At 32.7% G+C, this 16370-nt stretch overlaps 1 protein-coding gene across 1 annotated transcript; it reads right to left on the bottom strand.

Annotated features, from left to right (window-relative positions):
- Positions 1-725: 725 nt before the first annotated feature.
- On the bottom strand, positions 726-4501 carry LOC143203410 (uncharacterized; the record flags this gene model as incomplete). The annotated part of the gene is made up of 3 exons (XM_076415529.1): positions 3370-4501; positions 2758-3262; positions 726-2616 (listed from the first exon to the last, which is right to left on the bottom strand). Coding segments are annotated over exons 1-3 (3528 nt in total), but the record flags the coding sequence as incomplete, so codon positions are not given.
- Positions 4502-16370: the final 11869 nt, after the last annotated feature.

Genomic DNA, 16370 nt, shown 5'->3' with positions numbered 1-16370 from the left:
TGTGGTATTTTTCGATAATTTCCTTCTGTTTATCAGCGTTGGTTACATCTTCTAATAGAGTGTTTGATATAGTTAATTTGTAAGCATTGTTTTTAAAAGTTTCTGCGAATACTCGAAGAATGAGTGGTTCTAATTCCTTAAATGGGAAGTGTAGACAATATGTATCTGGAGGTAGATAACTGATAATTAAATTTTGAATTTCTTCCGTAGTGGGATTTTCATTTACAAATATAAATGTTCTTTTCTTTTCGTTAAACAAGTTTTGTTTTACCACGTATGGTTTAATCTTATTTGTCCATTTAAAAACGATTTGGTTTTTGAAAGTGTTGATGCTTTTATTCACATACGGAGCACCAAGTATAGGATTTTCCAAAGAGGTGTGTATCGTATCGGATTCTGAAATATTATCTTGAGCGTTTTCAGGGATATTTGATTCATTGGAGTTTTGCGATTTCTCTTGAATATTTGAATTACTGTAGGGTGGTCTAATTTGTATATCTGAAATGATCTTGATCTTAGGCTTATCTTTTATCGATATCATTGGTTCTTCCAAATTACATACAAGTATGTCAATGCTTATATTTTTAAATATGTATTCTATCATAGATTTTACTTTTTTCCAATCTAGATGGTCAAGGCCACATCCTAATCTTGGGATGGCTAATTTTCGAATGTGATTTTCTTTTATATGTTCGCTCATAAGGACTAATGTTTTCCATAGAAGTTGGTTTGTCTTCCGATTTTCGTTTTGTAATTAGATAATATATGTTACGGGATTCTTTTTGATCTGGCCATATAAGTATTTCTCCTTCTTTGGCCTTTTTCTCTAATAGTTCCTTCTGATTTTTATATTTGTGCTTAAATATGCACGCTATTCCTTTATTCATTCGAAGGTCAGCTGCAACACAGTGCGCTAATGAGTAATCTGTTGATTGTTCGAAGAGGTTTCCTTTAATTTCTCGAATTTTTTCTGAGTATTCTGTATTCATCCAGTTTTTGTTCCAAATTTCATATTCACTATTATTATTGTTTATCTTTTTTGGTTTCTCAAAGACTGGTATTTGTTCTTGCGTTTCGAAAAAGTGTTTTACTCGATCAAGCCATAGGTATTGATCTTCAGTATTTACATCTGGTCTATCACTTATTTCTGAGATATGAGTTAAAGGAGGTTTGGGTATTTCTACAGGATGTATTTCAATTGAATGTTTAAGAGGAGGACGGGAAAGAGCGTCAGCGTTTAGATTTTGCTTTCCTTTTTTATAATGTATGGTAAAGTCGAATTCTTGGAGTTTCAATCTCCATCGTACTAATTTTGAGTTAGGTTCTTTAATAGAAAATAGCCATTGAAGAGGTTTGTGATCAGTTACTATTGAGAATTTTCTACCGAAAAGATAAGGGCGGAAGTATTTGGTTGCCCAAACTATGGCTAATAGTTCTTTCTCTATAGTGGAGTAATTGCATTCCGTAGTGCTTAAGGTTCGACTAGCGTATGCAATAGGTAAATCGTTTCCAATTGTGCCTTGAGATAATACAGCACCGATAGCAAAGTTCGAAGCATCTGTTGTTAAGATAAAGGGTTTTTGAAAATCTGGGTGTTGAAGAATAGGATCATTCATAAGGATATTTTTACATGTTTCGAATGCTTCTATAAAAGCTCTATCGTGATTAACTTTGGAGTTTTTCTTTAAACATTGTCTGAGAGGCTTTGTGATTTTTGCAAAGTTCTTAATAAATTTTCGATAGTATCCTATTAATCCGAGGAAAGATTTTATTTCTTTAGGAGTTTTCGGGATTTCAAAATTTTTTATTGCGGATACCTTTTTAGGATTTGGTTTAATTCCTTCTGGAGTAATTACATGTCCAAGAAATTCTACTGATTTCTTTAAAAATTCAGATTTGTCTAACTGTATTTTTAGATTATAGGAGGTTAAGCGATCGAAGACTTTTCTTAAAGATTCCAAATGTTCTTGTAGGGAAGTTGAGAAGATAATTATGTCGTCCATGTATACTAAACATATTTTTCCTTGTAGACCACGTAATACGTTATCCATTGTACGCTGGAAAGTAGCAGGTGCGTTTTTTAGACCAAATGGCATTCGTAGATATTCGTAGTGACCATGTTCTACGTTAAAAGCAGTTTTTTGAATTGATTCTGGGTCCATTTCGATTTGGTGAAAACCGCTAGCAAGATCTAAAGTTGTAAAATATTGTGCTCGTCCTAACTTATCGAGAATGTCGGAGATGTTCGGGATGGGGTATCGATCATCGATGGTCTTTTCGTTAAGTTTTCTGTAATCAATTACTAAGCGCCATTTTCTTTGTCCTGATGCGTCTAGTTTTTTAGGCACTATCCATACGGGAGAACTCCAAGGTGAGCTCGATGGTTGTATGATTTTATTTTCAAGCATTTCTGCGATTTGTTTTTCTATTTCATTCTTATGGACATAGGGATATCTGTATGTCTTAACATGCACTGGAATTTCGTCAGTGGTTTTGATCTTATGTTTTACTTCGTTCGTGAATGTCAGTTTATCTCCAGTTTTATGTAAAACGTGACGGTACTTTTGTAATAATTTGAATAGACTATTTTGTTCTTCGTGGTTTAAATGAGAATGTCTAATTAGTTCCTTTAAATTTAATTTGTCGCCAATTATGTTTGGTTTATAATAATAATTATTAGTTCCAATATCAAAGTTATAAATTTCAAAGTTATTTTCGTTAAATGGACTCATTTGGGGATGTTCTGTTATCAAGTACCTAATTGATTGATGTTTATTAGTTGGATTTTTAATATCCACGCAGAAAGAGTTATTTTTAATTGTTACGATAGTGGGTTGAATTGTTAGTTGGTCGGTTTTATATTCATGGATATACCAAGAAGATTCTTCAGGAAGATTGGTGAACAATCTTGTGTTCTTTATTGTATTAGGAGGAATTTCTACAATGAATGTACTGAAGTCTTCGCGAAAATAGAATGGTATTCTGAGATAGTCATTATATAATAGGTTTTCTTCTAGATTAATGTTTAGATTTAATCTTTTGAGGTCTTTGATTCCTAATATTCCATCAAAGTAATCATGGAAAGAATATAGTACGAAATTGACTGATTGGGATATTCCTAAACTAAGAAATAGAGGAATTCTGGCTTTTGAAAATGCTTTTTGACTGCCTGTACAAGTATGGAGTGTTGTTATATGAGGTTTGATTGTTTCTGGGAAATAATATTCGGCTATAGAAGGTCTAAGCAGAGAGGCATGAGAACCTGTGTCAATTAATAATTTTAAATCTAAATTTGGGATATAGATATAAGGAAGTTGGTTGACTTGAAAAGTATTTAATTGGAGACATGATTTTCCGAAGCTTGTGAACAAAAATTTTCGTTATCTTCTAATTCGGGGGGAAAGTTTACGTAGTAATTTTGTTCTTCTTCATTTGGATATAAAAATTCTGGATTTTGGTCATCATAAGGGAAAGGATAATCATTAAGTTGATCATTCATTTCAGAGTCGTTTGATTCTGAGGATGACTCTGGTAAATTTCTTTCGACGTGAGTTAATTCTTCTATCTTAAATCTTTGTTGACCTGGAGGGTATTGATTTTTGAAATGATTTTGATTGGTATTAAACTGTTGTGGTTGGTTTCGATATTGACGTTGAAAGTTTGATTGTTGTGGTTGTCGTGGAGTTATACTAACACCTGACATGGGTTTTGGATATTGACTTTTAACGTAAGGAGTTTGAGTTTTTTGAAAGTTTTTGCCAAATGTTGCATAGGCTGGGGGAAAGTATGTTTTAACCGGTAGTGGTCTAATGGGTATTGGTTGACTAGGGAATTGATTTTTTGGATATGTTGTCAAATTTTGTTTAAGGAACAAGTTACGTTTTAAATTGATGTTTTGATTTTTTGACTCAAAATTCTGTGTAAAATTATTCTTAAATCTGTCTTGACTTGACAATATTTCGTAATTAGTAATAATATCAATCGCGGAATCTAAATTTTGCGGATTTTGTACAATCAATAAAGTTCTTAACTCGTTCGATATATTAGCAAGTAAATTTTGTGTAGCTGTTAATTCGTTTTGTTTGATTAAGATGTTTCGTGCTTCTAAGTTTTGTACTTCTGTACAAATCTTAGTATTAATTTGGGTATTAATGGATTTCAATCTTTGAATATAATCTAAGCATGGTTCGTTTTTGTTTCTCACCAAGAAGATGAGCTGTTGTTGTAAATTACATCTAGTGATTGGGTCACTGAATTTTTGTTGAAGAGCAATTTTAATTTGATCCCAAGAAATTAGATCGGGACGTGTAAGTATGAAATCTTCAGCTTCACCAATTATTTTTGATTTGATTGCTAACAGCACATATTCTTGTTGGGATTGATCATTCGTATAATATCGAGCATAAAATGTGTCTATTTGGTTAATAAAGCTATCTAATTTAGATGAAGTTCCGTCGAATGTTTTCAATAACTGAACAGTTGATCTTAATGATTCTGCCATATCGGTATCAAAAAAGTTAATTAGGTGTGAATAAATATTTTCTAAACTTTCGTCGGAGCTTTCTCTATTTCTGTTTCTAATAGTTGGGTATGTTATTCCCTCTAATTTTTTCGTAAATCTTTTCATACAACTAGTTTATAAAAATAATGAAATTACAATATACATATATGGAATATACCAATAGGATATAACTTAATTATTATATTATACTATCTATAATTATCAAGCTAAGTTATCCTTGGATTTCCTTTTACAATATTTGTTATATAAAAATAGTATATAAATATCAATGAAATTATATGGAATGCACCAATGGGATACAACTTTTATTGAATAAGTTGTCCTTGGATTTCCTTTTTTTACAATAATTGTTATATAAATCGTATATAAATATCAATGAAATTATATGGAATGCACCAATGGGATACAACTTTTAATGAATAAGTTGTCCTTGGATTTCCTTTTTTACAATAATTGTTATATAAATATCAAGATTTTCAATTCAATAATTATTATTCTTCTTGTTTCTTAATTAATCAGGATTATACCAATAAGTGACTTACAGTAATGTATTCGTCTCTGGATTGCTCCTGATGTCGTAATAGTAGAAGCCGTCTGCGAGGAGAATTCACTTCTCGACTGGTCTGCTATACGCCTTGGACACTAGCTACGCCAAGTTGTCCTGGTTCCTTATGCTAACTGCTAATGGTTGGGATTCTTTGTCCAGTTCCAAAGCAGGAGTCCGCCTTCCAATTGAAGTAACAACGTTGAGTGGTGGTTCTTTCTTCTTAATTGTAGATACAAACGGTGATCACAATTCACAGCGAACTATATGATATTCCGGAAGTATCCTACCGACTGCGCCAATTAAGTTTGAAACTCAGAATGTCTTTAAAAAAAACAAACTTTATTTCAAAAATAATAATGAAGAGGTTTACAACAATTGTTACAATACAATACAATGATTAAGATTACAATAAGCGAGACTTATTATGCTTAAACACGTACAGTACAAACGGATAGGCGAGACTGAAGTACTTAAACGACAGTCTTTACAAACGGATAGGCGAGACTTAACTACACTGATATGCACAATACAGAGGAATAGGCGGGACTGAAATCTAGGCATTCTGCCTTTACATTTATAGTAAAATTATGCTGTGTTAGCTATTCTTAAGTCTAAAGGTTAGTAAGTTGTTTAGGTGGACATAAATGACCATATAACTGACTATATGTAGTACATATGGTTTTATGGTTTGTTTGTAGTAAGATAGTAAATAACAATATTCTGTATGTTAATATAGAATTTTTTTGGGATTCTAATTTTTAAGATTAATAAGTAAATATAATAAGGTAAAAAGAACAACATTTTGATAGATAAACAGCAAAATTTTAACTGAATTTATGCTATCTTGCCAACTGTTCGGTCTTTTTTGGTTGACTTTTTCCATTTTCAAAGTCTCTTGATGTTCAAGCCTTTTCAATATTCGAACTCAAAATATTCCTTATTAACAATAAATTAAATTATAATATTATTAAGAAAGATACGATATAAATTTTTTATGTATTTAATTAATCATTTAAGTGGTTAATTAAATTTGGAGTATAAAAATAATTTTACATAATTCAATATGAATCTATTATGTTGAAGCTAATAAATTATAGCAATTATCTCTTTTCCTTTTATTTTCCAAAGAATGGCAAAAGTAGGTACGTGTTGGAATGAAATTTAAGTAGACCAAATTACTTTTATCATATTATGTCATTTACGATTAAATATATTTGGTATCATTATTCCATTCTTTTTTCACACTGCCACTTGCCAATATAAAATATGAACTGATCTATAGAGCACAGGGAATCAAACAATTATCTCCATTCCTTCTTGTCTCAAAATTAGTACGGGAAGGAATTCGTACACTTCCGTTTATTATCACGAATAGATAGACAGCCGAAGTGTTCATTAGACTGAAATAGTAATTACTATTTTTAGTTGCTATTTTTTTATCGACTAGTTCAGCTGTTTTGGAACCATGTACTGTTTCTACTATTTTCAGTAGATAGATCCCAACGCTCATTTAAATATTCTTATTCTTGCTTTTGAGGCTGTGGGTTACTCTCTATTTTACTTTAAACCGAACTTCTACTAATATCTGCGTAGTATTAAGTTTTATATTAACCCTTACAAAACTACCACATATTTGGATATACAGTACCACAGATGTATTATATATAAATAACATTTTATAACAACTTCCTTGTAGATATATTATTGAGTACCTATATACTCAATAATCTTAAAATTCTATGTTTTTATTTTTTTTATAACATGTTTATTAGATACGCTTAGTACAATCTTAATTTACAATTAATTTATTACTACTTTTCCTATGTACTTGGATTAATTAACAAGCAAGACGAGTGCAAGAAAATACATCAGTATGTATTCCTCAATTATAAAATTATAATTATTTATTAATTATTAACTTATATCTATAGTTTACACTAATAATACACACTAAATGTTCACACAAGTTCGTATGGTTTTGTTCGTTTGAATCTCCTGACATCCTGCGCGCTGTCCAGCAGTTGTATTGCTTCCACGTTAGTATGATCTAGTAATCTTCTTTCGTGTTTCAAGGCGAAATCCTGCACAACTTCGCAAATCCATTTAATTTCCAGGTCATCGTGCAGTTCTTCGTTGGTTACGTATCAATAAGCATTGGTAATCAATCGAAGAACCTTGTTTTGACAGCGCTGTATGACCAACTGATTTGAATTTTTAGTGCAACCCCATAGGTTCAAATTGGCTTTGTAGTTGTATTATAGATCAACTTCTTTGATTTTATATTAAGTTGAGAGTACCTTCCGACTAACCAGTATAGTTGTTTTATTTTGGTTCTAATGTGTTTTGCTTTTTGTCTAACGTGATGCATGTGCTTTAAATGAAATATATATGCTACTTTCCAAGTATTTTCTTTTATTTCTTCTAAGGTAAGTAGTCTGCTTTTCTCTTCTTTGATATTTATATTGCTATTCCGTAAGAAACAAATTACACAGTTGTAACCAGTACTTTCCTAAATAGCTACCTTTTCAAGACTAATGGTACGGAATCTTCACCTATACTTCTGCAATGTCTATAAATTAGACGATTAATTGAAATTACTTAAATATGTAATTCCCTATTACCTTGTCAAAGCTAATAATTGTTGGATATTAATCTGGGATTCGTGTTGGCCACTTGTACTTGTCTCAATATTGAGCCTTATAGCATTATTACCAAAAAAAACATCTGTATATGCAGCTTGCGTGTTGATTGGTCAGAACTGCTCATGCGTATTTATTCCAAATTAGCTTAACAGATTTCACAGCTACGCCTTGTTGTTTACAAGGTTACGGTTAGGAAATAAATTTAGTTTAATTTTATATTTACAAAATTTTGTTGAGGTTATATAATTATTTATTATTTGATAGTGAAAATTATCGATATAGAACTATCTAGCAGACTATCTATTAATGGATAATATTTAGGATGGTGTAAATATAAGATGTATTTAATAGAAAGTATGAAATAGATTTGAAGTTCCGTAATTTAGTATTTCCTTCAGTTTTTATATCACTCCGGAGCAGATAAATTGAAATATTATATCATTTAACATGTTTTATTGCAATAAATTGAATAAAATATATAAAAAATGTAATCTAAGTAAGTTACACAATATAAATAAAATATTTATATTGACTATGAACTATATTATCGTACTAAGTATACTATAAACGACAAACTAATTCCAATCAACTCATATAACTTTCTATTACGGAGACTGATATGAAAGGGGGAAATACAGCTCGCGGTTCATCCACCCACCCCCTTGACGCCGTCGTCACTCCATTCGTTCATATCCCATCAACAGTTGAATATATTCTAACATTTACCAGAAATAACAGACGCAGATCACGAATTTCACGCCCAGTTGAAGCTATTGTGCCTTTCACCACCACTATTTAGAGCTATTTCCATTGTTGTACCGACTACCGAGGCTGCACAATAGGCAAATCCCTAGAAGGTACCAATACGATAGATTGGTAATGGCCCCCGATGTGTTTTTATTTTCAGTATTATTTGAAATAGATATTATTTTTTATTTCTTTGTGAAAATGCGAAATAACAATGCACAACTCTTAAATAAACTAAACTTATTGTTAAATTTGATGATTTTGACATTTATCTACAAGACATTTGATATCTATCTATAAAATGAAACTTTCCTTTTCCTTTTCTTGATGTTTTCAGTGTATAGAGATGCTAATCATGAAATGCTTAAATTTCCATTTACGACTTTCATTAGGTTTGTTGGGTGATTCGAAGTAATCTATTTAGACACATGTTTAGGGTCTTAAGGTGATGCTGCTCCGTTATATCCCAATTTCCGGCTTTAGTTTCAAAGATTTAGGAATGGTGAATTTAATGACAGACAATGGTTCAATGACAGAGAATGGTCTTTATGATCAATATCGTTCGAAAGGATGAATTTCAAAATATATTCTAGAGCCTTAAAGATTAAATAATTGTCTCCAGGTGTTTAAAAGTGATGTAAACGAGGGAAAGTGGCCACCACAGCAATTATCTTGTTTGACAAATGAAATATTTCAAAGAAAGAATGATTTTCTTACATGATTACAAATTTAGATAGAAATTAATATGATATATTGATATACCGTTTATTTTCCCTTACTTTATTGAGGATGATGTCAAAAAGCTGGTGCCACAGGACTTGGACGCCATTTACGTTAGTTACAATATGAAACATGTCCAATGACTTAGGCCTGATAGTAATTTTTGGATCTCCTCCTCCACTGAGCCTTGAATGTTATATTTTAATCAAATTACTTCCTTCGTCTTTAATACGATATTTAAGACAAATATACAGAATGTGTCCTAAGCATTGCATTTGAAATATTTTGATGTTAGAATGTTAATGTCTCGCAGCCGTAAGGAAGAAGTCATAAAATAAACATCCGGAAGAGCTTGACTTTAATTTGGATTATATTTCACTATTTCTACATACACCAACAAATAATACCCAAAGCTCCAATATATCTTTATCGTCACATCAACAGAGAGCCACATTTTCTCTCGGTTTAACAGTTTTTAAGGACATTAAAATTAGATTTAAGCTATCTTAAATTTTTTCCTGCGATTTACTTTACATCACAATATGAAGTGACAATATGAGTGAAGGCCAAAAATAGGGCAACAGCATCAATATTTTAGTGGCTTTGATGTTTTGTTGTTTGCCCTAATGTTGTTGCAATAAATACATCCAGTTCTTCGTGGATATTTTACTTTTTAATTTAACAATGTTATTTAAGAATATTCTAAAACACATTAGTCTAACACCATTTTCATTGTAGATATTTTGATTCACCGTCATAGAGTCCCTGAAATTTGTAACGTTTATTATTCTATTCATGCAAGTTGTAACAGTGTTGATAGCTTTTTAAATAGCTTTCACTTTTGCTGCTTGTGTTCAACCACATATCCATGGATAGTTTCTAACTTTCTTTATCTAGTTAAAAGTTATTGACATTTAAATGGGTGGCTTGATCATCATCGGTATCGAGTTATGTAAATAATGTTTTAACGCTAAACTTAATATTATTATTATTATTTAAAATTTTCCAGATTAGCTCGGTTTTAGCTGTTCTTTACATTTTGTGTAAATATACCAAATAACAATATACGTAAATATGGTGAATTTTAGTCAGTTTAAAAATCATATTCATAATAAAATAGGAGCAATTATATAAATATTGTAGCTGCTAGATAAGAAAGTCCTCTAAGAAGGTCATATCATTTAAGTGCGGTTATGCTTAAAAATAAATTGTAATTATTCTCCGGTTGTACGAGGGTTCTTATTTATATTTTGGCTTTGGCAATATTGGAGTTGTAATACTTCTAATGGACTTTGCACTCATGCCTTCTTGCAATTAGCTTGATTTCCTGAGTGACAGTCGATATCTGAGGGTCTCGGTCTTGAAGGGCTTTGACTCGGTCCTGTAGTATTTGGATACACCTACAATACTTCTCAGGTTCTGGAAAACTTTAGGCTTATATGCAGCAGGGCCCATCAGTCCTATTTTATTCTCTGGTGTAAGAATATTTACATATTAATACTGCTGTATTACACTAAACAATATTAAGTGGTTTGATTCTTTTGAGCTTGTATCCTGTTCTGGTGTTTTACAAGAATTGTATTACCTGGATGAGAATGGAATCTGCCGTCGTGTTTCTTTGCAATTCTCTTGATTTTCTGAGTGACAGTCGGTATCTGAGGGTCTCGGTCTTAAAGGGTTTTGACTCGGTCCTGTAGTATTTGGATACACCTACAATACTTCTCAGGTTCTGGAAAACTTTAGGCTTATATGCAGCAGAGGCCATCAGTCCTATTTTATTCTCTGGTGTAAGAATATTTACATATTAATACTGCTGTATTACACTAAACAATATAAAGTGCTTTGATTCTTTTGAGCTTGTATCCTGTTCTGGTGTTTTACAAGAATTGTATTACCTGGATGAGAATGGAATCTGTCGTCGTGTTTCCTTGCAATTCTCTTGATTTTCTGAGTGACGTCGGTATCTGAGGGTCTCGGTCTTAAAGGGTTTTGACTCGGTCCTGTAGTATTTGGATACACCTACAATACTTCTCAGGTTCTGGAAAACTTTAGGCTTATATGCAGCAGTGCTCATCATTCCTATCTTAGTCTCTGGTGTAAGAATAATTACATATTAATACTGCTGTATTACACTGAACAAGATTAAGTGGTTTGGTTATTTTGAGCCTGTATCTGGTGTTATACAAGAATTGTATTACCTGGATATTAACATGAGAATGGAATCTTTCATCACGTCTCCTTGCAATTCTCTTGATTTTCTGAGTGACGGTCGGTATATGAAGGTCTTGATGTAACTAATCAGTGCAGTATCTGGGTGCACCTAAAATACTTCTTAGGATTTTGTTCTGAAAACCTTGTATTTATAGTACTTTTCGCAGAACATCCCCATAATAGAATTCTATTTGTCCATATAGGTTTCAATACTTGCTTCTAAAACAGTAATTTATTATGTATTGATAAATGTGATTTACTGACCAATACATTTTGCTATACGTTAACTCCAGTTCATTCTTTTTCTTTTTAGTTTGTTCTTTGCAGCCTTGTCGAAAATTTTGCTTTAAGAATAATTTTAAGACACTTAGCGTTATTGCTATATAGAGTGATAATATTATTAATTGTTGTTAGTGTAATACACTTCCAAGTTTTTGTTCACTTATTTAAATTGTTACTTGCCTGTTGTAATGTTTGTGTGGCTTCTTGGCTATTGTCTCTGACAGCAAGAATCGCAGTGTCATCAGCAAATATACCCTCGCGATATTTTCCTTTTGTGGTATATCGCATGTGCAGGGTATGTAAATAATTGGTCTCAATACACTTCCTTGTGGAACACCTGCTGTAACTTCTTTTACTATAGAGTAGGGTTCTTCTTGTTTGACTCTAAATATTCTGGCTTTAATGTAAGATTTCAGTAGTTCAGTCTGTTGTTTCAATAACAGTTTCTGTACCTTAAGAATAGCTGAAAATACCACTTTAGCTTCATAAGTTTGACATCTATTATTCTATGAACCTCATCAATTGTCGAATGTTTATTAATAAATCCGAACTGGTGTGTAGGTATTTTCTCTCTATTAGTTACGATTATTGATTCAAGTGCATGCAGAAACGCATTTTTGTTAATAAATTACTGTTTTTCTTTTCGTTATTGGGCTCAAAACATAAGTAGCAATCCTCGTATAAACTGTAACCATATATGTATATTCTATAAATTATATATTTATATTTGAAAGAAATATTTGTATGTATATATGAATAAAGATGTGAAAACGCATCTAGCTGTTTCGATGCTCTTCGTTCGCCGAAATTCGAAAAATTAGACAGCTGACGTGAGAATAATGGCGCCCCCCGTGCTTTTGTGTGGAATACGGAAAATATTATGCTTAATTAGAGTGGCGGTGGGATCTTTCGTGCTCGCAGCCTCCGAAGGAACACGACACATTGAAAGCGACCCGGCGAGGGGGTGAATAAATATTCTTTCGGACCCTGGGTATCGATTGATTTCCCGTGTTGTTAATCAGATCGAAATTGACCGTTTGACGTATTCGAACTAATCCCCGGCGTAGATTTCGACTCACATGCCGTTTGTATTGTTCCCTTTTGTACTTTCCACAATATTCACATGTGTATAAGTTATATTCATATTCAATGAATGCTTAACTGACGAGGGTAAAAGCAAGATATTACAAAAATTTATTAATTGCTGTCAAATTACGAGTACTTGTAATTTATTAACTAATATTTAAAATGCTGATTGAATTGGACCAATTGATTAATTTTCCAAAGAATGTCAATAATTCCAAAAGCTGATATAATCCACCATTATTAAAAACATAACAGATCAATTGAAAAGTCCGTGGCCTGACACATAGATGGCGCTACTAGAATTACACCCATGCCTTTTAGTTAGCCAGAATCCTCAAAAGATGTGTGTTTAAATTTGACAGCTGTTGGATCATTAGTTCGTGAATTATAGCATTTTGAGTGAAGCAACTTTTATTATTGTGAAAAAATTGATAAAAAGGAATTTCGCGTGTTAATAAAATATTGCTTATTGAAGGGAAAAAATACAATTGAAGCAAAAACTTGGCTTGATGCCAAGTTCCCGGACACTGCCCCAGGAAAATCAACCATCAAGGATTCATATGCTAAGTTTAGACGTGGTGAAATGAGCACCCCCGACGGTGAACGCGGTGGACGTCCAAAAGAGGTTGTTACCGACAAAAACATTAAAGAAATCCACAAAATGATTTTGAATGACCGTAAGTTGAAATTGAATGAAATGACACTAAAGATATCAACTGAACGTGTACATCATATCATTCACGAATATTTGTTTATGAGAAAGCTCTGTGTAAAGTGGGTGACGCGCGAGCTCACTTTTGAGCAAAAACAACGACGAGTTGATGATTCGGAGTAGTGTTTGAAGATTATAAAGCGTAATAAACCCGAGTTTTTGCGTCGATATGTGTCAATGGATGAAACATGGCTCTATCATTACACTCCGAAGTCCAATCAACTGTCATCCCAGTGGACTGCACACGATGAAACCGCTCCAAAGTGGGAAAATGCAACAGTCGACTGGCAAGGTTATGGCGTCTATATTTTGGGACGCTCATGGAACTATTTTCATTGACTACCTTGAAAAAGGAAGGACCATCAACAGCGATATCCTAATCCTGATCTCTAAAAATTTAAGACCATTTTGGTTTAGTCCTGCGATAATTTTTTCACTTTTAGGTGTTGATGGAGCCCTTTTGCCATAACTTTGATATCTCTGGTTTGTTTGTCTTCATAAGAGTGCCATTACGGCAACACTAAGCAATCTATTATTTTTGTAAATGTTGTACGACATTCGGCGTTCAGTTTTATTTGCTCATTGTTTAATATCTTTGCTTTGAGTACTATGTAGTTGGATCTCAGTGTTTCGTAAAACAAGTCAAAATCGGTAACATTACTTACGATAATTAGGGGTGGTCTGGGCATTCTATTTTTTTTTTATTTTGTTCATTGTTTTGTTTTATTTTTGTTTGCTGTAGTGAAGATCCTGGGGAATTATTTGCTTTTCTTTTTTTATTTCTAATCGTTATCCAGCCTACTTCTTTCTGCAATTCTTCTTCATCTGTTTCATATGTAACTATTGTACTGCTTTTGTTGGCTTGCTGGTTCATCGCTGTTTTGTCCTTGCCCTCAGAGCTTTGTTTATTTAGTTGTAGCTGGAGAGTATTTATTTGTTTTTGCATATTGGTTAATGCAATTTCAAGACTCTCTCGCGCCGACTTTTCGTTCATCCACGCATTGTAGAGTACCTGTTCGTTCTGGGTTCTAGATTCTTGTGCTCTCATTTTATCTGTTTTTTTATGCAGTGTTATTCTCCATATTTTTTTACATATTGTTGAAATAATACTGTTATTTTTATGTTTCAAATTATCTTACGCTACATTTGTGGTTCAGATGTTGAGTTTTCGACCCTTAACATTTTATGGCATTTTGCTTTTATTTTTTACTGTACTGACTTTTTTTTCCGATCGCACTTTCACTTTTTCACCAGTCTAAAATGTTATTGTTAGACTTTTTTTAACGCCGCATTTGTGACACAGATGTTGCACTTTTGTTTCGTTTCAATGACCATCTCTCCGAGCACGTCTTTACTATGTGAAAGTCAAACGTCGACTACTGTAGAAAAATTTTATAATATTAAATAAAACAACTGCGTAATTTATAGGGTAAATATCTATCTAAAATATTGAACCGACTTCAAAATATAAATAAATAAGGAACTCATTAAAAATTAAACAAATAATCATACTTTGATTTCGAACACAAAAAAGGCATTACAAATTAGAATATGTACATAATAATCGTTCTAATAACTATATAAAAATAAACAAATCTTATTTAACCTATCTACTAAATGTATTTTATATTGTACTATATACGCACAATTCAGTTTAATACTTACCTAAACCTATTTAACTATTTACAATTTTATTTTAACTACTACAAACTGATGATTTTGAAGTCGGTGCCGAGTCCAAAAAACACAAAAATAATAATATAATTTTGTTACACTATATAAAAAATTAAATTACTAACAAAACAAATCTAAATTAATATAGCTGTTTGACTTGATCACCTACTTCAAACTGGTCAGTTGGTAGTAGTTCAAATAATATTGTAAATAGGTAAATAGGTTTAGGTAGGTATTAAGCTAAATTGCGTGTATATAGTAGAATATGAAATACGTGTAGTAGATATGTTAAATAAGGTTTTCGTTTATTTTTATTTAGTTGTTACAAGGATTGTTATGAACATATTCTATTTTTAAATGTCTTTTTTTGTGTCCAAAATCAAAGTATAATTATTTGTTTAATTTTTAGTGAGTTCCTTATTTATTTTTTGAAGTCGGTTCAATTTTTTTATTAAAAATATTATATTGTTTTCCAAATCAATACTCGATGTATGGTCCTTCCTGTATATATCTTCAAAAAGTGTTAAAACAAAACTATTTTCCAGCGAGTTCCTACATTTAGAGACCAAAACCGCAAATTCTCGTTATTTAATAAAAACGCATCGTAAGACGTTCCAGTGAATCCTCTCCCCGCACTAACACACACACACGTGAAGCATGATCGGACCTCTCGTCTACCTTGATGTGCCTCCTCGGCCTCCGTACCGACGCAATAAATCTCGGGGCCGAACCGTTGCCCTCCCCCTGTGTATTATACGATGCAGATCCTCGGAAAGTGACTGGGACCATAAATCCGGACGGGACTTGGACGCGGCACGCACCTAAATGTAAATTTCGCGCCGGAGTTTGAGACCCGCTCCCGCGGTAGTCGAATCCCTAAGACACCTGAAGCGGGATGGAGGATTTATAGTCGGGAGTAACGGGAATGGCACAAAGAATAGACTCTATTATTTGTTTGCGTTTTTGCGAGGAGGCGGCGAAGGGGGGCGGAGGCGACAGTGCTGATTTATCGGGAGAAAGGCGGCGGGCTCGGACCGAGGGAGGATCGGTATGGGACGTGTCGCTTCTTACATTGTATGTTATTTGTACCATAATGTGAGTGGACAACGGCAAGGAAAAAATAGAGGAAAACGACGCAGAGAAAAATGCTTTGTTGTTTGCTGACAAGGAATTTATCATAGCTTCGTGACAAATCCCCATTCTGGTGAAGCTTAGGATTTGACCAAC

This window comes from Rhynchophorus ferrugineus, unplaced genomic scaffold (assembly GCF_030347505.1).
Source record: "Rhynchophorus ferrugineus isolate W39M unplaced genomic scaffold, kcgeb_rfMv2 rfM10, whole genome shotgun sequence".
NCBI lineage: Eukaryota > Metazoa > Arthropoda > Insecta > Coleoptera > Curculionidae > Rhynchophorus > Rhynchophorus ferrugineus.
Note: the sequence above shows the minus strand (reverse complement) of the source record. Positions and strands in the feature narration are given on the sequence as shown.